Raw genomic sequence first — 26,907 nt, 5'->3', positions numbered from 1 at the left:
CCTTCACAATGCAGGTAATGTGCCTCATTCAGGACTCCATGAGCACTAGTCTAAACGTGAAGAAAATAAAAGGCCTTACTAAATCTATTCATTTTCAAACCAAAGATTGTTATCAAGTACTGATTTTCATCTTGGATTTGCACACAAATTACAAAATAGGGTGCGTGTGTTTGTGTTTAATTAGGGCAACACAATTAATCATAGATTAATCACAATTACAATTGCCGTGATAAACAAATCCTGAAAAGAAGATTATTACATTCTATTTAATACTTCCACTACTACAAAGACCAAGTTTTCTTAGTTACAAACTTCTCTAAACAAAAACCGTATATTGTAAACAATCACAAATCCTTTCTATAAGCGTGCGAGTGCACTGGTAAACCAGAGATGCAAAATATGACAAATCACAGGCAGCCTTGCTGAACATGTTTTTGGGATCCCTAGCAACATTTTTTATGAAGCCTTAATTTATTTCTCTTCTGTTCATGTCAGCTTGCAAAAAAATTGAGAATTGCTATCAGCAATGTTAAAGTCTAGATCACTTGACATTCAATAAGATGTTTTAGTACCAATATGAAAAGCATCATTAAATCAGTTAGGATTTATTTTGGTTTTAATACTGAAGTGTAAAATAACTGTGGCAGCAACACACACACACAAACACAAAGAACGTATAGAATCTTCCAAATTTTAACCACATAGTGCAGTATGAAGAGAGCATAAAAAACAATCAAAAAGAACCATTGACCACTACTATTACATTCAAGACACAGAAAGTCATTACTGGTTCATGCCACTTGCTCACACATTGTTGAAGGCAAATGGAGGAAACAGAAGCATGTTTTATCAAAAGACTCTTCTCCAATTAACAGGGAACAAAGGATTTTAAAAAATGATCAAAGATAAGAGACATGTCACCCCTTCTTACAATAGTTTTTCTCAATTTGCGTGTCAATTTACTCCAAATGTCAGACAGAAATGGAAACAAGTGGGACTCTATGCAACCTCCACTAATTTAAGGTTGAATAGAATTATTGAACCATACCAGAGCCTAATTGTTCATTGTGTTAATCAGGAATTCACACTGAAAAATCAGATGCCTGCAAACAGCACAGTGGGGACAGCTCAAGGATAGACAGACAAACTGGCCACCTAGTCCTTGCAGAAGATGCAGCACCATTACAGATAACAGGGAAAACATATCATTTAAAGCTGCATTTTGCAACTGATGAGTACTCTGATATTTATGCTGAAACAGTAGAAATGCTGTTGCAATATTACTTTATCTTATACATAATATTTCATTGCCTAATACAGCACAAATAAATGTGTGAGAATATATTTAGACAGATTTAGACAGTGGTGTATTTTGATCTTCTCATGCTGTGTGTGTGTACAGTATATATATTATATTATTTTATATATATATATTCATGGCATTCGTAGTCTGAATCACAATCTGATTGTATGGGTGGTTAACTACCAGGTAACGCTTGTGGTTGGTCCCATGGCGCAACGTTAGAGGCTTCGCCTCTGGCGCTGATGTCCAAGGTTCAGTTCCCCGAGAGGAGGGTGCAGTGAGTGTGTATGCCTGATGAGCCCAGAATTAGGGCGAAACACGTGTCGCATACTCTTTGCATTATTTGACAGTAAAACTATTTCAACCATTCTATGATCTGCTTCTTGCAACTGAAAGAGGGCACCATGGCGGATGTTAGCCGACTTGATGACCAACCACAAGCGTTACCTGGTTGGTAACCACCCATACAATCAGATTGTGATTCAGACTACGAATGCCATGAATGTAATTACCTCGATCTACATGCTGTCAAATGAACGAACCACATGCCATGGCGCAACGTTAAGAGGCTTCGCCTCTGGTTCTGATGTCCGAGGCTCGGTTCCCCGATAGGGGGGTGCAGCGAGTGTGTAAGCCTGATGAGCCCAAAATTAGGGCGAAACACGTGTTGCGTACTCTTTGCATTATTTGACAGTAAAACTATTTCAACCATATATATATATATATATATATATATATATATATATATATATTACACTCTAACATGTTATATAAATTAGTTATGTGCAGCCGTGCCATCATATGAGAAGAGGATAAGGCTCAGAACACAGTACTGTGGAGAGTGATGAAGTGTGGCTACCCACTCTAACTAACTTGTGGTCTGCCTGTCTGTAAATAGCATTTGCGCTTAATTTCCTCTTTTGCTATTCAGGTGGGCCATTACTGTGTTGAAGGATTAAGGTGATGGGATTCTTTGTGGATTTACGTGCTGAAATTGATCCACAGCATATGTAAATTTGACTAGCCTGGCAGCAGGATTGGCACTCCAGCCGCTGTTAAAACACCTCGCACTGTTCCAGTGTGGTGCTCTCGCTCTCTTTCTCTCATATTAGTGCAACCGGACGACAGGCAGGTTAGATGGGATTTCTTAGGTACGGGGATAATGGTGGATTTTTAAATGCATCTTCTTACAGCTGTCTGGGCTAAAGAAGGATTAATTATTAGCATGAACACTACTTCAAGCTGATCAGAACCAGATCTTGAAAACATGTCCTGAAAAGATATCAGCACCTGCTGTCTTCCTGGTGTTCACATGTTTAACATTCAAATGTTAATGTTTAATATTTTCACACATTTAACATTTTTGGATAGTGAGTGGGTAATGCGACAGATGACCAAGTTGTTTTTTTTTGTTTTTTTTTTGCCTATGCAAAGACATCTGAGATACTGGGAGCCTTGAAATCAATAGATGGAATAATTCTGACTTCATATTATACGGCTCAGCAGTCTTCAGCACAGAATGACCAGGAGGAGGTAGGCAGCCATTTAGCAGTGGCCTATGTGGCTATGTCCGACTTTGTCTTTTGACTTTGTGTTGTAACAGACTGTGGACCACCCAGAAGCTTATTTTCTCCAAAGATACAACTGACTGGACTTTTTGTTTGCCTTCCTCCATTGTCAACTGGTTCAAGTAATAATTATATTAACAGAAAGATATGGTTAGCATCCATGCAAGTTAATCAGTTTGGAACTGCTTTTCGTTCCTGCGTGTTAAACAAATTATCTGTCTTTACTGAATACATAATGGATACACATCATTTTAAAGTTTGTAATTGCTTTCACCAATAAAACTTTTTACAAGGCTCTGAGCCTGCATTCAGTGAATAGTTCTACACAAAAATAAACTGATCTGAAAAAACAATCCTCTGATAAACAGCATTAAGAGCAAAACTGAGCTTAAAGGGACAGGAAGCAGACTGGGTTCAAGGTCACTATTTACAGGCAAAGTCAGCTTTCTGATTTACAACTGACAGGCATTGTACAATTTCTTAAGCGCATACTCGTGTCCACAACTTCATAAACTGAAACTATTGATTATTCTAATGCTTTTTAACTAGGCTATTCAAACTGTTGGCTTACTACTCTACAGTTAAATCAAAACAGAGCAGTCAGAAAGCTAACAAAAAACTACAAAGAAGTAAAACTAAATAGCTTCAATTCTTAACTAATTTACATGGCTTCTATACAATTTTAAAGTGAAATTTGCAATTCTTCCTTTTAAACAAATTACCAATGTATTAATAACTAAAAGTGCACAATAATAATAAACTATTTGATAAACACACGTAAATTGTCATTGTAGCATCCACCTCCTACATACACAAAAATATATAGTATAACCGTATCATTAATACACAATCCTTAATTTAATTACAGTCCAGGATAAATGCAGTTACTACAAAGTTTAGTAAATATGTTGCTAGTGTTGCATTATCTACAAAAGATATACATTCAGCAGAGTACATAAACAAATGAATTGCTTTGTAGTAACCAATAATTTATTTCAGGAGCAGATGTAAAATGCAGTGTCTCTGTAACTCATTTGCAAAGCCCACTGCTGCTTCTGAAAAGAAAAAAAAAAAAAAGTTCAAAAAGTAACACCTTCCCCTGCCCGAAAGTCACTCTGTACATAAAAACAATCTTCTTACCGGTTTACCGCTACTGTCAAAAAAACCTATAAATATGATCTGCACCAAATCCACCTTATTAAAAGGAGAAGTGTCTGCCCAGTAGCTATATGCCTGTCATTCCATGTGGCACATCACAAACACTTTTAGCAATAAAATGCATTGCATTTGTCATTCTAATAGGTGGTGCATCACAAATATTGACACTGTTTTTGCAAATCCCATATGAAATCATATATAATATGATTAAATTGTCCCTAATGCATGCTTGGTGTGTGTGTGTGTGCATCCTGCATTGGGCTGGTGCCCTGCCCGGGGTGTTGGCTGGGATTGAGTCCAGCAGACCCCCGTGACCCTGTAGTTAGGATATAGATGGATGGATGGATGTGTGCTCTATATGTTAATACTAAGGTCTACATCGATTACTTAGATTTCTTATATGGGTAGCACAGCAAATTGTATTATAAAGTCATTATATTGGTGAGCCGTTGTAATATTTTTTTTTTTTTTGTTTGCAGCTTCTCTTCAATGATTTATTCATCGTGCATAAAAAGTATTTCATATTACGGACTTCATTGGTAAGGTTATCATTCACATACGCTTCCTGGAAAGAAATATTTATTTAGTTATTTATTTATTCACTCACATTTTTTGGATGTCGTGTTGGGCAACATGAACATTAGGAAGTCTTAGGGGGCTATGCTCTGGTATTTACTCCTCTGAGGTGATTTTTTTTTTTTTTCTGTTCTATTAATTTTATTGTTCTATTCTAACAATAGCTGAAACAGTACTGTTTTAAAAGAATGAATCTAGCAACTGCATACTTTCATCTGATTTTTTTAAGCAGGAATAATTAATGTTAGAAACAAAACAAAAATAAGTCATAATCTCAGTTTTGGTCAAAAATATCACTGTTACATATTTTTCTAAAATCACACAGTCCTAACACAAGTATAGACTGTAATTTACTTCTGTGTTTCAGTGGAACAGGCTGAAACTTTTTAAAAGACAGTCTACAAGCATCTACACAGCTCAGCCTAAAAAGCTGAAGGGCATCTCGTTCAATCCCTACAGAAATAAAAATTAAAGCATTGGCTTTAGGTGAGCTCCATGGACCACGTCATAAGGCACCATCTTAAGTTAGCTTACTAATTATCAGCAGAAAATGCATTAAACAAAGATTTGTTCTATAAACTCCTTCACTGTGTAAATATATACTGTTTGTTATGGTACTTTCGTGAAAGAAACTTTATAAAATAAACAAGGATGATAATACAGTTTAAAAGTTTAAAACCATTTTTCTACCAAAAGCAGCATGAGTAACTATGCGAACAACACTTCTGAATTTCCACCAAGCATTCCTTCAGTGCCAGCTCTGCAGTGATGTTTTTTCATTTTTTGAAAGCTCTCTGGCAATTGACTATGCAGAAGTGATTTTTGAAATGTAATTTCTGCCAGAAAATTTAAAAAAAATGTTTAAAAGGCAGGGGAGGCATGGTGGTGCAGTGGTAGCGACCTCGCAGGAAGGAGACTAGGGTTCACATCTCAGATCTTCCCTGCGTAGCGTTTGCATGTTCTCCCCGTGTCTGAGTGGGTTTCCTCTGGGCACTCTGGTTTCCTTCCACTGTCCACAGACATACAGGTTAGGTGAATTAGCAACATTAAACTGGCCCTAGTGTGTGTTTGGTGTGTGGGTATTCACCCTGCAATGATCTGGCACCACATCCAGAGTTTGTTCCTGCCTTGCAGCCTATGCTAGCTGGGATATGCTCCAGCGAGAACACCCCCAGAGTCTGCAAAAAAGACAATTAATGCTTAAAAAAAAAGATTTCTTGTAATGAAATGAAAATGCATGTATTTAAGGGCTTTCCAAGCAAGTTTTTTGTCAGTAAACATTATGTACAGTAATGCAGAAGTGAAAAAGAATGCTGCTGCCTGCAAATTCCCAAACTGAAGCACACTGCTTCCACTGTTGGTACAAAACCCTTTATATAGTAATAAATGCATGAGATGAAACAAGTTCCACACCTGGCCTCCAATAGAAAAGACCAACTTGAGAAGTAGGACCCCGTTGCTCTCTGTCACAGACTGGGACAGAGATGTCCTCAAAAGTCTGAAATTTTGAAAACCTCTAACTGATAGCAGAAAGTGCCCATGCCCAGTAATTAATGCATTTTAAGTATAATTTATATTTCATTGTGAGTAGTTTGCTGAACACAGGACATGATATGCACTTCACTATGATAAATTTATCAACACACAGTTCTAGTCTTGTGTATGTAATCCAACCATTTACTTTTAACCAATTGGGCTCAATCCTGGATTGCAGGGAACTACAGTCTGTCAAGGCAAAAATGGGCACATGGCTGGAATAAATCCTAAACAGTTTACTAGAGGATCCTCAGTGTTTGCCAAAGAAGGAGTACACAAAGAGAGGCCAGGCACTGTTTAACCGTTGTTTCACTCTTGATCTTATTCAGTATATATTTTTTTTACTTGCATTGAGAATGTTTGAGTGTTAAAATGTTATTTGTGGATGTGTGCATTATAATGTGAAAAAAAATGCCTGCATTTTCAATAGCATCACGGGACATGCCAAAATAAAACACGCACACAGTTATTAAATGTGATCTCAGATTTTGCATTGAAAGAATACAAGTCAACATGGTGCATTAATATTCTTTAATCAAGCTCTAATGGAAACAAAATAGAAACAAGAATCCATAAATGATGGATTTATACATTCAGTTGCACCCACCACCTCAAAGCATTTCTCTTCACCTGGATCCCAGCCCACCAGCCAATTAGTAGTCCTCTCTGATAATGCATTAGCACAGCACAATTGGCAGATGTATAACCCTGACCACAACTGGCACAGTTCCATCTCAGATTTATACAAGCCTTTCCTGTTACTATTTCCTTTAAAGTAAATCGTCAAAAAAAAAAATAAGTGTCAGATTAAGAATCTGTTGACCTAAATCTAGACATGGGTTACAAAATGCAAATCTGTAGAGGCTAACAAGAAAGTGGCCAAACAATAGAGGCTGACAACAGATTTACAAAAATAAAAAGGATTTTATCACTACATTTAGTATAACAATTAGAACTATTAAGCTGAATGCAACAGCAAAATAAATACATAACAAGAATTGGACAAAAAAAAAAAAAACACTTTGTGCCTTTCAATCTTAAAAACCCTTTTATCGATGTTGAACAGCAATTCTGTCCCATGACAGCCAACGTTTTAATGAGTTCATTATAACTCCAGGCTGTGCAAAACTGCAGACCTCTAGATAAACAACTTTAGCTGACACTTACTGTCCGACCCTATGGTGCTTTTTCAATGTTGGAATAACAAACTCCACCTAATCTTGTGTAATTATAAAAAACATATCCCTTAGCTCTATAAAAGGTGACTTTTCAGAAACCACGGACTATATACCCTTTTTTCTGTGAAGATATCACAGATACTAAATAGAATTGTTCTTTATATGCATGCACCACATTTTACCTTGTATTATTTCCAGTTCCACACATCCACTCTAAATAGGCTCAATAAAAGTATTAGTTAGTGTGTAATGGATTAGTGTGTCATCCTAGGCCCATTCCTGATTTCTGCCTTATGTTGGAAAGAGAGATCTCAGCTCATACACCATAAAATAGTTTAAGCAATTTTGATAATTGATAGATAACCTCTAATTATTATGGACTATAAAATAATGGCATGTAAAAATAAAAATCCATACACTGCAAATATATTAGTTAGTACAAAGTCAAAATTAAGTAAACCTATAAGGAGCACATGCATAAGACTTATGTACAAGGCAAATATAAAATGGCAAATGGAAAAACAGCAGAGTCAATACAAACCAGAAAGGATATGAAGTAGTATGCTACCACATTTTACTGTTCCCTAAATGTGCACAATAAGTTGTTTCCACCAGGTATGGGCTGTATGCTGGAGGAAGCAAATGAGGTTGCATCCTCATCTGATGGAAACTAAGATCAACAATTTCCTCCTTGACATTTATGTGCTGTAGTTCTCTTACTTCAGAATACACCCAGATTTTAAAAAATGGAGAAATAACTAACTTAAATATGTGATAATGACTGAGGTACTGGTGAACTACCCTCTGTCATTCCCCAAGTTTATGATTAATAGTGATTAATAGTGATTTAATAGTGATTAACAGTGTCAACCCATCCTACATCCTTAAACAGGCAATGTTCTACTTTTTACTTCACCACACATAAGCCAACCCAGGAGGTTACAAAAAAGAATAATAATATATGTTGACCTGGGAAACTGTTGAGCTCATTTTCACAGTATGGAATAACAGTGCAAATTAAAATTTTGAAAAACCACATATGCATTTGTCAGGCTTTTTTGCACGCTATTCATATAGCTTCAGTTTAGCCATGGAGAAGACTTTAGTACAGTTTGATCTTAATTAGCAAAAAAAAAAACAAAAAAAAAAAACAAAAGAAATTGCATGCTTTAACTTGGCTAGCCAGATAGCTGAACACAATACCCTGATTTTACTTCCTTTATTCCAAGATTTAACCTGACACTTGCGGCACAATTGCAGAAGTGGTTATCACAGCACTGGGGTGGCTTCCTCTCACTGCTTCTCTTTTTTTATATTCACACTTCTGGGAACAGATTCTGGCAGAGATTTATGGATATTTTATAGCTAGCAAGCTACAAAAACAACACTGGGTTTAGAAGACAATGTGTTTTAAGTGTGTAAATATATTCATTTCTCAAAATTAAACACATACTGAATGAATGAAATAATCTTGCAAATCCAACTTCATACTAAATGTAAATGTTCTTTGCTCAGTTAAGATGTTTGGACCAGTACTTACCACATGCAATTGCCCAGTAAACCAGGGAATCAGGTGTTTGGTACAGTATTCTGTACGGTGCCACTCTTGCACTGGAGTCCAATACCACATCTAGGGTTCCCACCAGAAGGCCTGCAAACATAAAAGTAATTAACTCAGAAACTGAATACAAGACTGCACAAGTTTAATAAAGAAAACACAGTTAAAATATAGAATAAGAATAAGAATATAGGCATTTAACACAGTTAGTCAAGAACTCATCAAGAAAACTTCACATTTTTTAACCATGTTCGTATTTATTTCTGGAATCCCCTCATTTATTTACTCTGTGGCTTTCACTCCTACGTCCTGTTCAATATATTGTTATCTTTTTATTTAACAAGGTTCATATAACATTCAAAAATATGCTCAAATTTAAATAGGAGGAAAATAAAAATCTTTTAAGTAAGAAAGAAACCCAGTGGTACAATTTCCAAAACAACTGTGTGACGTATTGAGGAAATTTTCAATATGTTCAGGGTGGCAGAGTTTGAAGACAGAAACTAGAAATCAAAACTATAGACTAGTGAGAGTAAAATGACCGTGTAAACTTTTGCAAAAAGAATGTGGCAAGAATCATGGTCAAGAGAGAGCTTAAACTGGAAATTTTAAGTTCAAACAAAACAACGTGTTTGTTTTTATCTGTAAAAGTCCGGAGAAAATATATATATTTGGATATACACAGAAACACACATACAATATATAACATATACACAAGAAACACTCCTGCAATTGTCAGTAATTTTGGTTGCCAAGTAACCTAATGATTCAAGGACAAAAACTGTGCCAGAAATCTATTGATCCAACTGTTAGTGGTCCCGAACCGACTGCTAGAACAGAGGCAGGAGAAAACTGACGGTATGAATGTCTGGGTAAAATGCACTCTTCAGTGCCATGATGAACAACTAAGTATTAAAAAAACAGAACACTATTTAGGGAGATTTTATTGTACTACTCATTGTCTCCACTTCAAACGAATGAATCAGTTCCACTTTAGTCTGAAAGAGATGACCCTCCAGTACATGTATTTAAATTTTTCAAATATAGAAATGCATTTTGGCTCCCCTATACTGTTCTCTGCAAGCTCAGAATATAAATTAACATTTAAAGTAATTTCTTAGACACTTTTCAATATGTAAAGTTTTGGTAAGCTAAGCCAATGTCACATTATGCAACTTTTAGTTGTGGTCAGTGTTAGATTTTTCAACCGCAGTCGCTGATCTTGTCACGGCACCATGTCAAATTCCATGACTGAAAATTGCAGCCCATGTCACCGACTGAGCGCCAATCTTCCACAGTTGTGCTCACCCATTTTTCTGATGGCCAATAGCATCCTGCCTAACAGAGCCTGCGCTTCATGAAGTGTTAACAGCTGCAGCACGTTCAGTGGCAATATCTGTGCTTTATTTCTTTTTATCCCCCCATTCTGTTATGGGATGTAAAATATGAGACAACAGAGGAGCTTCTCTTCTGTTTGTGGAGTCCACAGCCCCCATGCTGCCTGAAGGAGCCAGTGTTGTACTGGTGCATTGTAAAGGGTTAAGAGTTATGGTGCTTTCAGCTTCCTACATTCTATGCATTGTATTGCCGGCTGAACGATCATTGGTTCTCAACTCTCTCCTGTAAACAGTCCAAACACTGCAACCAAAGAGAAAATCAAAACGGTATGATTTTATCCTAGCCTGTTGCAGACTAGTTGGTGTGTCACATTAGACACCGACTGCCTGAAAATCACTGGAAAAATCATCTAATATGAGAAAGCCTTTATTTGGAGTTATGTGCCAAATCTTATAAAGAAGCCCAGGCAACAAGATGGACCATACTAACAGACACATGCTGAATACGGTGTCCATGCTTAAGGTCTCTTAAATGTTTTTTCACCCTCACAAGAAAGCATTTATTTCCCCGCTTCACACCATCACCTTTTCACAAAAGCAGGAATAAGCATGCTGTATGTTTGTGAAGGTATTTGGGACACTCCACAAAGTAGCACTTATTATGTGGCCTTTGTAAATGCCAACCTGAGTTGCACTAATTTAGTCAACTGTATTATTGATTAGATATTAAATATTTAAATGAGTTACAAACCACCAACCACTTCTGAAGTGCATCACGATGCTTATGGCTAGGTTCACTCCATTATAGCATTTGTCCCTCTTTCTCATTTATACAGTATGTACAATCCTTTCTGTCACAGCAATATGTCCACTTTAGGAAGTACAAGGTACACTGCTTTATAGTTCCTTTTTTAAGAGAAGCACAAACTCCAAGATAAAATATGAAGCACATGTAGGTTACCACAATCCACAGAATTAACACAATACATTAAACACAAATTTGGTGGTTTAAGAACACAACGCCGTCCTGCAAATATAATTAATATGAAAATAGATGTCTTACATTGTTTAATACACTTCAGCTGTGCACGCAGAAATAAATAATGTCTTTTATATAAATTCCTCAATTTACCTCTCTTCTAATTGGAGTTGCAATGCAGCTGGTGCCTACCTAAACTCATACAGAAAATACAGTTTTAATATTACTTTAAAAAGAAAACAAAATTCCTCAGAGCTCTTATCAGAGGCAAGGAGTAGGTATAAATAACTAAGTATTTATATAGTGAGGCGTTATTATGATCACTAATCCAATACACACACAAAACATTTCAGAGGACAGAACTTGTATCGTTCAGTGAACAGTACATCAAGAAGCAATATCAGAGTTTACCCCACACAGAAAATTCAGTAGCAGGCCACTACAGTTACAAATTATATAAATAACAAAAATTCTTAAGCATTTTCCCAAGCGGGGCTTAATGTTTTAAGAAAAATATGGCATGAAAAATATGCATGTGCAGACAGCAGTTTGGTCTCTAGGCAGACTATTACTGCTCCCATCTATACAGTTGGCCTTTGTGGCCAACAGCAGTTAAGTGACACTTGACCTGATGCTCCACCCCCGAGTTTTGATTTCATCAGAAACAAAATGTCTACAAATTGAAAATGAGTCTCTTAAAATATTTCATAAAGAAGAGAAATGCAGCCCAGTATTCTGAGGCATCACACATAAAGAAGGGAAGTTTTATTTAATTAATTTGTTGGAGCTGTTGTATTGCCCTACTTTAAAGGGAACGCTTCCCGTCTACTTTGGGCAGACATTGTCAATTCATTAAGTGACACAGGCAGGCACCATTTATGAAGCTTAGGGGGTGCACGTTCTGGACACCAAGGGAGAAACCAGTAGCCAAACTTTGATGAGTAGGCATGGTTAACTTCTGGGTATCATTTATGAAACTAAAAATGTGCGCACTCCTTAAAGACCCCTGTATATACAATACACAAGAGGGTGCCGTATGGGCTGCTGAAGGGGTGTGTGCTCCAGACACCGAGGGCAACATCTGTCTACCTTGTCTAGGGCTCCAAATGGGCTTCGACTTTGGATGTTTAAGTGGTCCACATAAAATCAATACTGTGCGCTGTGTACATCTATACATTTTCTTGGGCACTGTGTGATTATACAGCGCACAGATTTATTAACCAGTTTTCCTTGCCATTCTCCTGCAATGATAAACCAGACACAGCATTTGTCAAAGACAGGTAATAAAATTATTAAAAAAATATTTTCTATCTCTTGCATGTTCAGCACCTTTCCTTGGTCTCCACATGTGCTTGAACCTCTCCTGACCAGGGCTGTATCTCTCAAGCGTGTTCCCATAAAGCCTGCTTCTTAGACATTGTTTTCAAGGAGACTTTCTCCCCTATTATCTGGTATTTATAGTTTTCGTTTTTTGAAAGTGACTCTCCCAACGTACTTCAAACGTCTTTACTCCTCTTTGTGTGTCTCACATTCGCAGTTCCTCTTTTGTAGTGTCACCAAAGCCAAACTGACAATTCACAACCAAGCAAAATTGACCAATCTGATTACTCAAAGGAACTGGACATGCAGACCTCAGTGTTTTATTCTATTGGCTGTGCAGACCTTCAAACCAAGTTATATTTCTATAAGTTTACTAAATATTATGAATGACTTTTGGACAACGAAGGAACACTGATGTCTCTGCATACTGTCTTCATACCTAATGTATCTCCCTTTGTATTTTCCAAACCAGCCCTATCTATTATAAGATCAAGGCTGTATAAACAGTAAAGGGGTATAGCCTAACGACAGCAGACCAATATCCAATTAAATATACATTTTCAGTGAGGGCTGATAAAAAAAAAAGTTAATATACAGGGTGAGTCAAAATTACGTTAACACTAATGGTACTGCTATGTATGCACTTATATAAAATTTTTGTGGACAATTTAGTGTTGAACATGATGGCAAACAGATTGAGACATTCCTGTAAATCATCTTGCACATATGAAGTATGTTTTGTGAATAAGTTGTTTCCGCCATTCAAAATATTAACATTTTGAATCACCCTGCATATTGACTTCTTGTGGGTTTTAAATTAACATCATATTTTTGTGTTCACAAAGCAATACAACCCCAAAGCCTTGTCATGGAATGCTACTTCATCGGGGTGTTCAAGAACTATAACTGCACCATGTTAAGTCATTAGTGGTGTTTTTTCCCAGGACTTCAGATTTATAGCATACTGCTTTTTCCTAAACGTTTGTTTTATTAAACCGGATTATTCTGGATAGGCTTTTCAATATTTTGGCTTCATTAGAGTAACAGTTTAAAAAGTAAAACTTGGATTTCCTAACCTGCCCACCTGCAAAGAATTAATGTTTTTTTGACTATGCAATGGCATTTAGCTCCGTTACTATCGACCCCTTGAACCCTCAGACCACACATCAGACACCAGGTAAACGTCCCAAAACTAAATTTATTATTATAATAATGTGCACAAAGCACCTCCACCACCACAATACTCAATAATCAACAATACACTAAACAATAAATCCTCCTCTCCTCCCAGCAGCTCCGTCACACTCCCACCCAACTCCAGCTCAGTCTGCTGGGGTTTCCCATAGTCCTTTTAAAGTCCTTGACCCAGAAATGCCTCTGTCCCTCAGTCCACGTGACTTCCTAGCACTTCCGGGTCAGATTAAAAACTCTTCTTTTTCTTCAGCCCGGAAGTACTTCATTTCTTCCGTCCTCATGACGAGGTAGTACTTCCAGGCTATAATGAAAATATAAATCCTTATGCCTCCCTGCAGCATCCCCTGGCGGTCCCACGGTATCCAGCAGGGCTGTGCAGTAAAACTCCATTGTCCATGATGCTCTGCTGGAATTTGGGGCACCTCCATGTTGCAGGGAGAACTCCATCTAGCAGCGTGGGGGTATTGGCTGGGATAAACTGCTGGCCATATATCACACCATTTATGATTTTATCTTTAAGCAAATACAAGCTATACACAACACATTAGGAGATAATGTTTTAACTCCAACATTTCTAGATATGCATAAACACCAATGCACAGAACTATTTGCTGAAGGTATATACCTTTAAATGTTTGAATTTAAAAGCTAAAAGAGAATGTTTTAATTTAAATCCATTCCTGAAAAACAGGTGTCCTGTAATGCCCACAAAACAGAAAGTGGTAAACTTTATTCTGTATTTTTCTCACTCCATCCATTTGGCATGACTACGGTCACTCCCATCAGTAGATTCAAGCCAGCTTCACGGGCCATTAAGGTTACTGAACAGCCAGCCATAATAAACAAATATTGTACGTTAAAAAACATCCTATGTGTGTGTGTGGATAGTTGGTTTACAAACATTACATTAAGGGAAACTGACAAGCTTATTTGGACTGAATGGCCTGTCTTCATTAAACCTGTTCTGCTATGTCTCTTTTCTTTAAAACCTAAACACTACCTTACATTCTCAACTGCTGCACTGACACAGCAGGTCTACCACTCATATTTAACCATTTTACATAGTAAAACAAACCCTTATTTTGATTATGGAAATTATATTTCTTATTGGTAGTACTAGGGTGTTGTACCGTGTTAGCCATTATGAATGTAGAGAAAAGCCAAGCAAAATGACACCTTTTATTGGCTAACTAGAAAGATTACAATATGCAAGCTTTCGAGGCAACTCAGGCCCCTTCTTCAGGCAAGATGTAATCAAATCATGTAATCAATGTAATCAATGATGTAATCAATGATTACATCTTGCCTGAAGAAGGGGCCTGAGTTGCCTCGAAAGCTTGCATATTGTAATCTTTCTAGTTAGCCAATAAAAGGTGTCATTTTGCTTGGCTTTTCTCTATTTCTTATTGGTAAAGTGTGACCTGGTTTTGAAAGACTGCAACATTACGCAATGCGGGCAGAAGGCTATGCCATTTCTCTGATGGTCTATGTTTCTCTGCATAACTCAGTATTATTTGATAACAGACTGCAAAAAAGGTCAAAAGACAGAAAATGTAAGAAAAATTAAGAATCTTTTCCAGCTGCAACATGTAACAAAATGCATTACAATACTGAGTCAGCCACTGTACCTTCTGTATGGAGTTATCTCAAAGCTCCAAATGCTATAACAGCTTCAAGAAAGAAAGACAACAGCTTTGACAAATATTAAGTATTAACTTTATCTTACCTACATTTTTACATGTACTTTTTTTTTTAAATAATGTCAACTTCTCAGACATGAATCAATGCTGCCACTGTTCCAAAAAGACATGTTAATCCTCCTGGACTGCATGCTTACATGGCATGCTGACGGCTTCACAGGACTCCATGAGGGAATGCACTTAAGACAGTAGTGCTAACAAAGCATTTTGGCATTTCATTAAAGAGCAGAAAAAAAGCCAAAAATAGCACAGTCATTTAACAGCACCCACCACACTGACTTTTCTTACTCGTCAAAACACTTGACTGTAAAAATAAATGAAATGGTTAAGAATGTTTCACACCAAGCTAAAAGAAAATTAAGATAGACTGAAGAAAGCAGAGTAGAAGTAAACACCATGGACTTGTTTCTTTTTACACAGGATGGATGGATGGATGGATGGATACTTTATTAATCCCAAGGGGAAATTCACAATAATAAACATACTATAATAAATATAAATATAATATATATTATAAATATATATTATATAATAAATATATAAATATACTATAATATATAAATACTATTTAATAATAAATAGTTAAAGTTCCTATTTATTGATTAAATTGTTGGACCTGCAGGAGGTGTAACAGTACCCCAAACCCCAGACACAAATGCACAGAACCAAGTCCCAGATTTAAATAAGGATTTATTTATAATTATGTACCTCGAAACAGGCTTCTTTATAACAGTTCACCCAAGCACAATACAATGCTCTCTCTTCTCTGTCTCTCTTATACCTTCTCCCCAACAACTCCCAGCAACCCTGTCCACATCCTCCCAACTCCAATCACCCTCGGGAATGTGGAGCGGCCTTCTAACCCAGAGACTGCCCTAATGTCACACCTGGGATACAACTCCGAGTTTGGCATGATCTCAAAAAATGATCTCCCTCTGCAGCTCTGCCTGGTGGTCATCAACTGCCCCAGCAGGACTGCCCACCAGAAGAATTACAGCAACCAGGTTGTACTGTGGTTGCACCACTGTGAGCACCACCAGCAGAATGCTGCCACCTCTTGCATCGGGCTGTTATCTGTCCACAAATGACAGACCCCCTCTGTTCTTTCTACATGGTCAGGCAACCCATGGAATGCATTTTTATTTATAGAGTACCTTTAGATAGATGGAACTTTGTCCCAAGAGGGAAATCCGGCTTTTTAAAGAAACTAAACAAATAAATACATACATACATAAATAATTAATAGATAATAGAAATATACATACACACTTTGTTCTGAACACACAAGAACAAGAAGAACTTCATTTGGCGTAAAAAGAACACTGCATATCAACATCAAAACATCATCCCTACAGTAAAGTATGGTGGAGGGAACATCATGATTTGGGCCTGCTGTGCTGCATCATGGCCTGGACAGCTTGCCATCGAGGGGAAAATGAACTCACAAGTTTATCAACAAATTCTCCAGGTTAATGTAAGGTTGTCTGTCCATCAACTTAAGCTCAGAAGAGGCTGGGTGATGCAACAGGACAATGAACCCAAACATCGCAGTAAATCCACAACACAATGGCTTCAGAACAACAAACTCCACATTGTGGAGTGGCCCAGTCACAGCCCAGATCTCAGTCCTATTGAGATGCTGTGAAATGACTTGAAGAGAGCCATACACAGAAGACAACCAAAGAATAAGGAAGAGTAAGGCAGTTCTGCAGGGAAGAAGGGGCTCAAATTCCCTCCGCACGATGTGCAGGTCTGATCTGCAGTTACAGGAAGCGCCTGGTTGAGGTCATTGCTGCCAAAGGAGAGTCAACCAGTTATTAAATCCCAAGCTTCACTTACTTTTTCCACTACCACTGTGAACGTTGTATACGTTTGTAAAATAAAGACATGAAATAGTAGAATTTTTTGTGTGTCATTGGCTTAAGCTCATTGTGTATATCAGGACCTGTGACTTAGATGAAGATCAGATCACTTTTTATGACCAATTCATGCAGTAAACCAGATAATTCCAAAGGGTTCACATACTTTTTACTTTGACTGTAGTTCCTCTGTGTTACAAGACCAGTCCAAACTGTCATTAATCTGGACCCCCAAGTACTTGTAGTAGTCGACCACCTCTACATCCACTCCTTGAATAGTGGCTGGACTTAGAGGCTCACTTGCAAATGTTACAAAGCAAATAATTAATTCTCTTTGCACCAAGAAACAAACTGTTCAACCTAACTCCTCTCCTCTGTCTCATCCCCTTATCAATACACTCCATAAGTGCAGAATTATCTGAGAATTTCTGCAAGTGACCTGACCTGCTGTTATATTTATAGTCTGTGGTGTACAAATTGAAGTGAAAATGAGACAGGATTGCTCCTTGTTTTGCCCTAGTGTTGTTCACATCCATATCAGAAACACAGTCCTCGAGTCTCACAAACAACTGTCTGCTTGACAGATAGTCCATTGTCCTATTTGTCATTCCCAAAGCAATAAACCAGATCAGGATACATTCTTACAATATAATAATATTCCACAGCAAAACATTTTACCACACAAAAAAAAAAAAAAAAATCAAAACAAAAGTTGCAAATTGGTTTGTCTGGTAATTTTTGTGTATTGCATATTTACAATATAATATATTACAGTGTATGTTTAAAGCATCTAGTGGCTGCGCATATTAAATACACTATATAAAACAAAACCAGATTGACTTTCTTTCATTTATGCAGTGGTAACAAGTACTGTACAGAACATAAACAACATAGACTGCAATCTCAACAATGCAAGATTTTCCCTACATAAAGCTATGATACTTAGCAGTAAAACAATGTTGGCCAAAGGGTGTAAAGGCAACATCATTACCTCCGAGTAACCAACAGTCTTCTCCAAAATTCATACTGTAAGTGTGCCAAGAGACATTCAGATTGAGTAATCAGTTTTTGAGATGTCTAGTCTACTGAGCCACACCCTCATAGATAAACAAACACAGTCAAGGATGACCAAATGTGAACATCTGTAAAAAAAAATAAATAATAAGAGCTAAAATTCCATGAGCAGACATCCCTACAAAACAGGTCAAACCATGTTCAAAATGCATCCACCTTTTGAAAACTACAATGTCAAAATCAGAATTTCCATATTAAATGTTTTCTTTATGTATAAACCTTCGGATATGTTAAAAAAAAATACCACTTGAATTGAATAAATTCTGCAAATTATAACTAATGATAAAGCACAAGTAGAAAAAAGCCTGGCGGATGATCCCCAACTAACCTCTTGCTTTTACAAGCCTTTTCAGGACCAGGTATAGTTGCTCAAAGTAACAAATAAATGGACGTCTCAAAGTAGGTGAGGGGTTACATACATGCTGTACACAACATTAAGTAGAAACTCACATAAAATTGAGCACATAAACTTCACTATACATGTACCATATAAACTCTAAAGTGTTAAACTACTTTATTGCATATATCTTTAATAAGAAATGTCTCTTTCATAAGTGTTCTGAGCATTCTTTCATATGCAGAATGAACAAAGATTTCACAGCTTAAATCCAATACTTAAGTCAATGAGTGCATAATGCAACCCAAATTCAGAATTAATTAATTAATGGAAAAAAGACTGCAAGTCCACTAAACGGTACAGTGGACATTTACTAAGAAAGGTAGTGCTAAAAGGCCAACCCGTTAATCCCACGTTTCTATACAACCGATTTCACAAAATGTACATTAGGGTAGACAATAACCTGATGGTAACGGTACAGAGTACAAACTTAATAAACAAGGTAGCGCTAAATGGCCAACTAGTCTATCCAACATTTCTATACAGCTGATTTCACAAAATGTACATTAGTGCAGACAATAACCTGAAAACACAGAACAAGTAATTAAAAAGGCTAATAGGACTTGTAAAATATTATTTAGGCCATTGAGTATATTAAAAGGATGGCCACACATTTTCATACTACATTCATCTTCAAAAAAACAGAAAAGTTAGTCATTGATTTACTATGGGTTATGGGGCTCGGCCTATCTCATCAGCATCAGATGCATGGCAGAAGACATCCTTGAAAGGTGCGTTAGTGCACTGCAGGTCACAACTACTCACACACCCACAACACACTCACCCCTGGCCAGTTTAAAGTCATCACATAGCCTTAGGCTGTTATCAGTGTGGCATCAGCTTGCTTTCCCCCATGTCTGTATGGATTTTCCATGAGGTACTCTGGTTTTTCTGCCACATGCCCAAATACTTTGATGATGTCAGCCTGACTGATGATTCTAAATTGACCCTGTGTGATTGTAAATGGAGGTATGTGCATGAGTGGGTCCTGAAATGGACTGGCATCCTGCCTGGAGATGGTTCACGCCTCGCAGCTAATCCTGCTGGTATAAGCTCTATCCACCTTGAACAAGAATTGATTTAAGCAGGTTTAAAAATGTTATGTTACTTCACAAATAATTTTAACATTTGAAAAAACTGGAATGCCTAGGGTGGAAACTCACACAGAGTGTAACAGGGCTGTGATTTGAAACAAGGAGCTTGAATTTGTGAAATTGCTGTGTTGATGACTGTAACTAAATTAAAAAGTCTTTAAGAAAGAGGAGAAACCAGGCTGACTAGGAAAAAGAAACATGTAGACATGGAGAAGAAATGCAAATGCCACACAGATACTGACTGGGCTAAGAAATAAACCAAGACCCTCTGAGCTGTAAGACAAAACTCCACAAGAAATTTGGCAATTTTTGTTTTCAAGAGGAAAAGATTTAAAGATAAACTGTGAAGTTTGAGATAAACTTTTTTTTACTGATAAAAGTAGACAAACTGTGACAGATGTAAAGCTGAAGATGATAACATTGCATCCCCCACCTCAAAAATATAGGTCATAGCTTTGCTGTCCAATGTAACATTTCACACGAAGGTGACAAACAACTCACTGAGGGAGTTCAATTATATTGAGGCAAAAGGGTGAAGGCGTGCAGGAGGAAAAAAAAACGGCAGCAAGATATACAACAAAAAGGTCACACTTACTGGAGAAAAGACATCACTCGTGACTGGCTAAAGGCTTTGTAAGCACAATGAAACAAAGACTGAAATCACAGATCCTATGCTTATTATGGAGAAAGTAATACAAAAAGTTATGAGTAAAAATATGCAAGCTTTGAAACATGCTTTATTAAAAAGTGTACTTCAAATATTAATAAAAGTAAAATTGAAAATAAAAAAAGTCAATTTTACTACTGAAGCTGCTGATATTAGTTCAAGCCATCTTTCCATCTTTGGTTCTTTAATGTTTCCTTTAGGTATCCAGTAGCCACCTGCATTTGGTCTGGTTTGACACACTACCTACCTCAACAATTAACCATGTGGCCTCAAAGGCAATCAAAAATTCAGCATGGAGAAGGATTTTCTCTATATTCTTCAGTTTAAAACCATTCTAAAGCTGCAATTTTCTTTAAAAAATGTGAGCCAAACACACCACACTACATATGCCATTTTCTAAGCTCACTTAATCCTGAGCAGGATTGTGAGGGCTAGAGCCTATCATAAGAACAAAAGACATTTGACAAACAAGACGAAATAAGACCATCAAGCCCATTTGATTAGCTAACAGCAAAACTGCCCCCAATATCTCATCCAGAATCTTCTATTCCTGTAAGCAAAGTGCACAAGGCACTACTCCATCGCAGGGAAACAATCACTGCACGCATACATACACGCACTAGGGCCAGTTTAGCATAGCTAATCCACCTAAACTGAATGTCTTTGCATTGTGATAAGAAACCCACTTATACATTGAGAGAACACGCATACTACACGCAGTGAGGATCCAGGATGCTAACCCTCCTTAATGCGAGGCAACACCGCTACCACTATGCTGCCATGTAATGAATGATTAAATACAACTGGATGGGGCTCTCTACTCCAGGAAACACAAACTGCATGAACATGCCAATTAGGTATAGTGCAATGAAAACAAGCCATCAACATTCCCTCTTTAGTACACCCACAAAAATCCCACAAAAAAAATCTGAAAGGTCACCATTACTGTAAAAAGTAAAACAGTATCACCACTACCATAATACAGCTGGGACTCTATTGTATCTTATCATCCAGATCAATCAGGCCAGGAAGTGAAGCAAGGCTTCTGTACTACCCATGAACTGATCTCATGCCAAGCTCTTCCTGTGGATCACCCAGCTATGATTAAGGAGTAGAGGTCAAATGTAAAGTTAGAGATATTCTCAGATGACTTGAAAGTCAGAGAAATGTTACTGCAAAGATACAATAACAGCTTATTTTTCAATATAAAGTGTTCTCTGTGTGTGTGTGCGTTCTACATTTCGCCTTATACGATTTCATTTATTAGTTTTTGCATACACCTTGGAGTCAGAGCGCAGAGTCAGCCATTGTAAAGCACCTCTGGAGCAACTGCAGGTTAAGGGCCTTGCTCAAGGGTCCTGCAGAGTACAATCACTTTTGGCAGTAACGGGGACTCAAACCAGCAACCTTCTGGATACCAGTGCAGATCCTTAGCTTCAGGGCCACCACTCTGCCTAAATTGACATTGAAAAGTGACAATGCAACAAAAGAAAGCTGTTGATATTTTTATATGATACAATTCATTTCTTATACATCATATTAAAGGACTTTGGTAACATATGGGCTTCAGCGTATGAAAAAGAAATGAGGATATAATCCATCAATTTTACAAATGACAACCTTCGAGTCATGCGTTATGTTTGTAATATTATATAGCACATTGAGGAGAAAAGTTCATGTCTCCTGGTACAAAACAACAGAATAAAAATTAGAGGTAAAACATTTAAGAAATGAAAATTGAACATAATAGGTGAGAATTACAGAGTACCACATTCTCCCATGCCTTGACATGCTAATGGTCCTATCTGAAAAGAGATACATGTATTAATAAGAATGTAATTAATACCAGGCGAGACACAAAAATAACCGGACTGGGCTTGGGGCTTTCCTGGAAAACCCTCTGGAGGTCGGCCGGACATGAATCATAGAACCATATCCCTTCCTACATGCCCTCTCAAACCGCCAACCGACTAGGTATATCCTGTGAATAGCCCATTCAGTATTTGCACAACAATTGCTACAAGAGTTGCCGGGATAATGTTGGGTGAAAAAAAAAGTGAATCAACATCAAATTTTTCGTGAATTTTCTCTTTTTCCGTAAATCAGTTTTTCACTGACAAAAAAAATTCACCTGATTTAGCTCCCTGTGATTTTTACTTGTTCCCGAAAATAAAAAGTGACCTGAAGGGAACACATTTTTCTTCAATGGATGAATTGAAGACAAAAACGGCAAGCCAGTTGAAGAGCCTCAAGCAAGAAGACTTCCAGCACTTTTTCAATCAATGGAAGATACTTATGGAGCGGTGTAGAGATTCGGAGGGGGAGTATATAGAAGGCGGCGGCACGGTGGTGCAGTGGGTAGCACTGCTGCCTCGCAGTTAGGAGGCCCGGGTTCGCTTCCCGGGTCATCCCTGCGTGGAGTTTGCATGTTCTCCCCGTGTCTACGTGGGTTTCCTCCGGGTGCTCCGGTTTCCTCCCACAGTCCAAAGACATGCAGGATAGGTGCATTGGCGATTCAAAATTGTCCCTAGTGTGTGCTTGGTGTGTGCGTGTGTGTGTGTGTGTGCGCCCTGTCGTGGGCTGGCACCCTGTCCAGGGTTTGTTTCCTGCCTTGCGTCCTGTGTTGGCTGGGATTGGCTCCAGCAGACCCCCGTAACCCTGTAGTTAGGATATAGCGGGTTGGATAATAGATGGAGTATATAGAAGGTGACAATGTTTAGAATGCAGTAATTCATCAATATTTTTTTTTTTTTTTTAACCAATCCCGTTATTTTTGTGTCTGACCTCATATGCTTACTGATTTTGGACAGCATACAAATGTGATTTTTCAGTACTGTATTGATTTCTAACTTATAGGTGCGTGACATTTCCTGCAGCTATTCTGCATTGAGTGGAAGCTCCATTCTAAATCATTGTTGGTCAAACTGTCAGTGTGCCTTCTAATCACCTAGCATCTTCTACACTTGTGGAACTGGCAAAAGGTGGTTTAAAAAAATTAACAGATGGCTGTCAAAAGTTTGCCAGAAACAAAGGCATCTGCATTCACTTTGTGGGGATAGTTTCCTGCATCCCTGAAGCAGAATAAGTAGTTTTAATAATGCATGAATGGAAAGATGAGTTTTAGGAAAAGGGAACAGGAATAGGCAAGGAAGCACTTTTTAAATTAAAATGACATTTACTTTTATTACAGTCTTCTGTGACTCATCAAAAAAGTCCAAGGATGTTACAGAACAAGCAACATTTCACCATCTCAATAATCACTTAAGCAGAAATGAGCCTTAAATCATTTATTCACAAGACAGTATAAACCATAGTTAGCTCACCCAGGATTTCCCACAGCTGTGCACAGACTACCCAAAATAGTCAAATACTAGCTGAACATATCTGAGAATATGAACAAGAGATCTAGTTGATTGAGCGGTCTAGTACTATTACATGAAAACTGGTACTGTTTACAGCTGTGTTTCTCAACTACCGGGTCACATGTTGCTATTTTTTTTTTTTTTATAAAATGGCAGGGGTTGTGGTGGGTCGCTGCTCAGACAATTGCACTTGATTCACCAAGAGGGACTCCCCTGGTCAGGCAATCATGCCTGAATTCTGACAAACACGCTTGACTCACCAAGCCACACTCCACACTGGGTCATGAGTTAATGGTAAGGGTTGTAAGTGGGTTGCTGCTCATATGATTGCACTCAATTTCATCAAGGGGGAATTCCCTCGTCAGACAATTGAACTTGAACTCTGACCAACATGCTCGATTCAAAGAAGGGGTTAAAGCCCCAAACCATAACACCTCCATGTTTTACAGTTTGTATTATGCTTCTTCTGGTCAAATGTGATGTTTGGGTTTTGCCAAACATGTTTCCAGGTCTGTGGCCAATTACTATGTATCTTTTTCTCATCTGTCCAGAACAATGTTCCAGAAGTCTTGTTCTTTGCCTAGGTGTTAATGGGAAAACTTTAATCTTGCCCTGATGTTCTTTCTGGACATCAATGGTTTTCTCCTGCTGTGTAGATCTCATTTGCCTAGACTCTCTGTAATGGTAGACTCGTGCATTTTGACACAAACAGTGGTGACAACAGCTACGAGTAGGTCCTGTGATGAATTTCTCTGAAACTTATTTCAGCACCACTGTGTTCTCCTCTTTTACTGAACCTGTTGGGATGGCCAAGTCTGGACAATTTGGCAGTTGTTTAAAATCTCCTCCACTTGTAGACAATCATCTGGACAGTGTAATGATTGATTTCCAATTGCTTGGAGATTTATTTTTTCATCTCTTCTTAGACTCACAGACACAGAACCTCTTTCTGAAGGCCTCAGTGAGCTGTTTTGATCAAGGAATGGTGATAACATACACTTAAACAATAAAGACCAAACCAAATTAAATGCATTAAAGTTTAAATATAACAGGTTCTTGCACGATCCTCTGTAATGAGGTTCTTTATTCTAATTTTAGGTATTTGAGGTAGTTCCATAGGGGTGTATCAACCTTTTGCACATGCAATATCCACATTTACGTTTATTTCAATTATACAATAGAATACTAAATGTAAATGTGTCATGATGTTCATTATATCACCTTTTTCTAAAGTTACTGTTGAAATGAAGATTACATCTTGATATGTCCACATACGCAAAAAAGAAAAAAAAATTCATGGAGTGTGCTTATGTCTTCACATGACTGTACTTAATATTACTGACGTTTTCAATAAAAATTACTTTGTATTGTAATTTGGGTCTGCTGTGTTCATACTACAGTATGTTGTGACTGCACTTTTAATGTTTCTGCTTAAGATGGTCTGGAAATAAAAACTTTTTAGAACTCATTAAATTATACTAACAAAACATGGAATGAAATCAAGTGAATCTGTATGAAATGTCCAGTCAGTTAAGTAGCACTACCTGTTTCTATGGATAGGCACGTCATCTAACCACAAGCGAAAACTGCCACATAAGGGAGGTAGATTTATTTACATTGTGTTTGCTGCACAATCAATATTTGAAAGGAACTTATAATTAGTAATTAGAGTAATTATGTTCATGAGCAATTGGATGCACATGTGATCCATTGGGGAAAGTATAGATGCATTAGTTAATGGGGTTGGGGGGGGGGGTTTAAACTCAATTATACCCACCCCAGTAACTGCTGCATTCCCTCATCTCACACTCTTCACTACCTGTAGAGGGGAAAAAACAGCACCACAGTAACTAATACACTCCCCCCAACCCCATATCAATATACTCCAATAATTCCACAATCCCACTCTCCCAAATACAATCCTTATATTGCACCAAACCACCAAAATCATACCCCCCTAGTATCAATGCCAACCCCCATCTTAAACCAAGTGACCCCCTAGTAACAGACACTCCAACTGTTCCTTCTTCATACCTCTAACACCCAATAGTAATGCACTTCCCGTCTGTAAACCTATTATCCCAATAATTAATGTGCCCTTGCTTCACTTCCCCTGCCCACCTTTCTCTACCCACACTAAAGCACCCTCTCAGCCATATAAATAATATATTGAAACTCCTCCCTATCTGCACATTCATAACAAATGCTGTCTCACTCCTCCTCCTGCCTACACCCCCAACCAATTAAATATCACACACTCAATCTCCACCCCCTGCCACCACCCATTAACTAATACACTACCCCTCCTCCTTCCCCTATCCCACACCTCATGAAAGCAGATCAGGACTATTGAGCGAGTTCTTTAGATTTGTCAGTTCTGGCACATCACTAGTGTTTCAAGGATAATAGAATTTCAGAAAATAAATGGGTTCATTTTTGCACCAAATGCAAAAATTGGAATGGAGTGAAAATTTTTATCAGCAGTAATATCTACACCCTCACTTCAGCATTATTTCCAACATTATCTGGTTAAAATGGAAGACTGGCCAACTGACAGACACATACATATTTTAAAATAATACATCACCATTTAAAAACCTGAACTAAAATATATGAATACACCTGAGAGGCAAGCATAAAATATGTAAGGGGTTAACCTAAACAGCCTTCATCTTGCTGATCTTAACGTTTCCTTCCTCTTGAGAATCAATATCTGTAAACATTTATGGTCAAAACAAATTGGCACTAAGTATCAAGTCACACTATAATGGCATCAAAGTAGTCAATTACACAATGGTTGTATGAAAAGTAAAGGTGCAATACAGCATTAATGGAAAATGGTTGTTAGTTATCTTCATTACAAAGAACATTTACTCGTACTGTAGAACTGGTTGAAGATCCTCTTCCTTTGTTAAGGGACTCTGCTGTGTCCCATTCACCTACACATACCCAAAAAATAAAAAAAATAAAAAAAAGAGTATAGTGGGCATTCAAGGCTGCATATGTAACCTGCTTCCTTCGGGACTAAGCACTGCATATCATTTTTC

General features: G+C 37.6%; 1 protein-coding gene across 2 annotated transcripts in view; it reads right to left on the bottom strand.

Moving 5' to 3' along the window:
- Nucleotides 1–26,907, bottom strand: part of tbc1d9 (TBC1 domain family, member 9 (with GRAM domain)) — a 109,564-nt gene that overhangs the window by 48,456 nt on the left and 34,201 nt on the right. For both annotated transcript variants that reach the window (XM_051928109.1, XM_051928110.1), the window contains exon 2: nucleotides 8,860–8,970. In XM_051928109.1, the coding sequence (XP_051784069.1) occupies nucleotides 8,860–8,970 (111 nt within the window). The remainder of the gene's footprint in view (nucleotides 1–8,859; nucleotides 8,971–26,907) is intronic.

The sequence above is a fragment of the Erpetoichthys calabaricus genome, chromosome 5 (genome assembly GCF_900747795.2).
Source record: "Erpetoichthys calabaricus chromosome 5, fErpCal1.3, whole genome shotgun sequence".
NCBI classification, from domain to species: Eukaryota; Metazoa; Chordata; class Cladistia; order Polypteriformes; family Polypteridae; genus Erpetoichthys; species Erpetoichthys calabaricus.
This window is presented reverse-complemented; position numbering and strand designations above follow the sequence as displayed.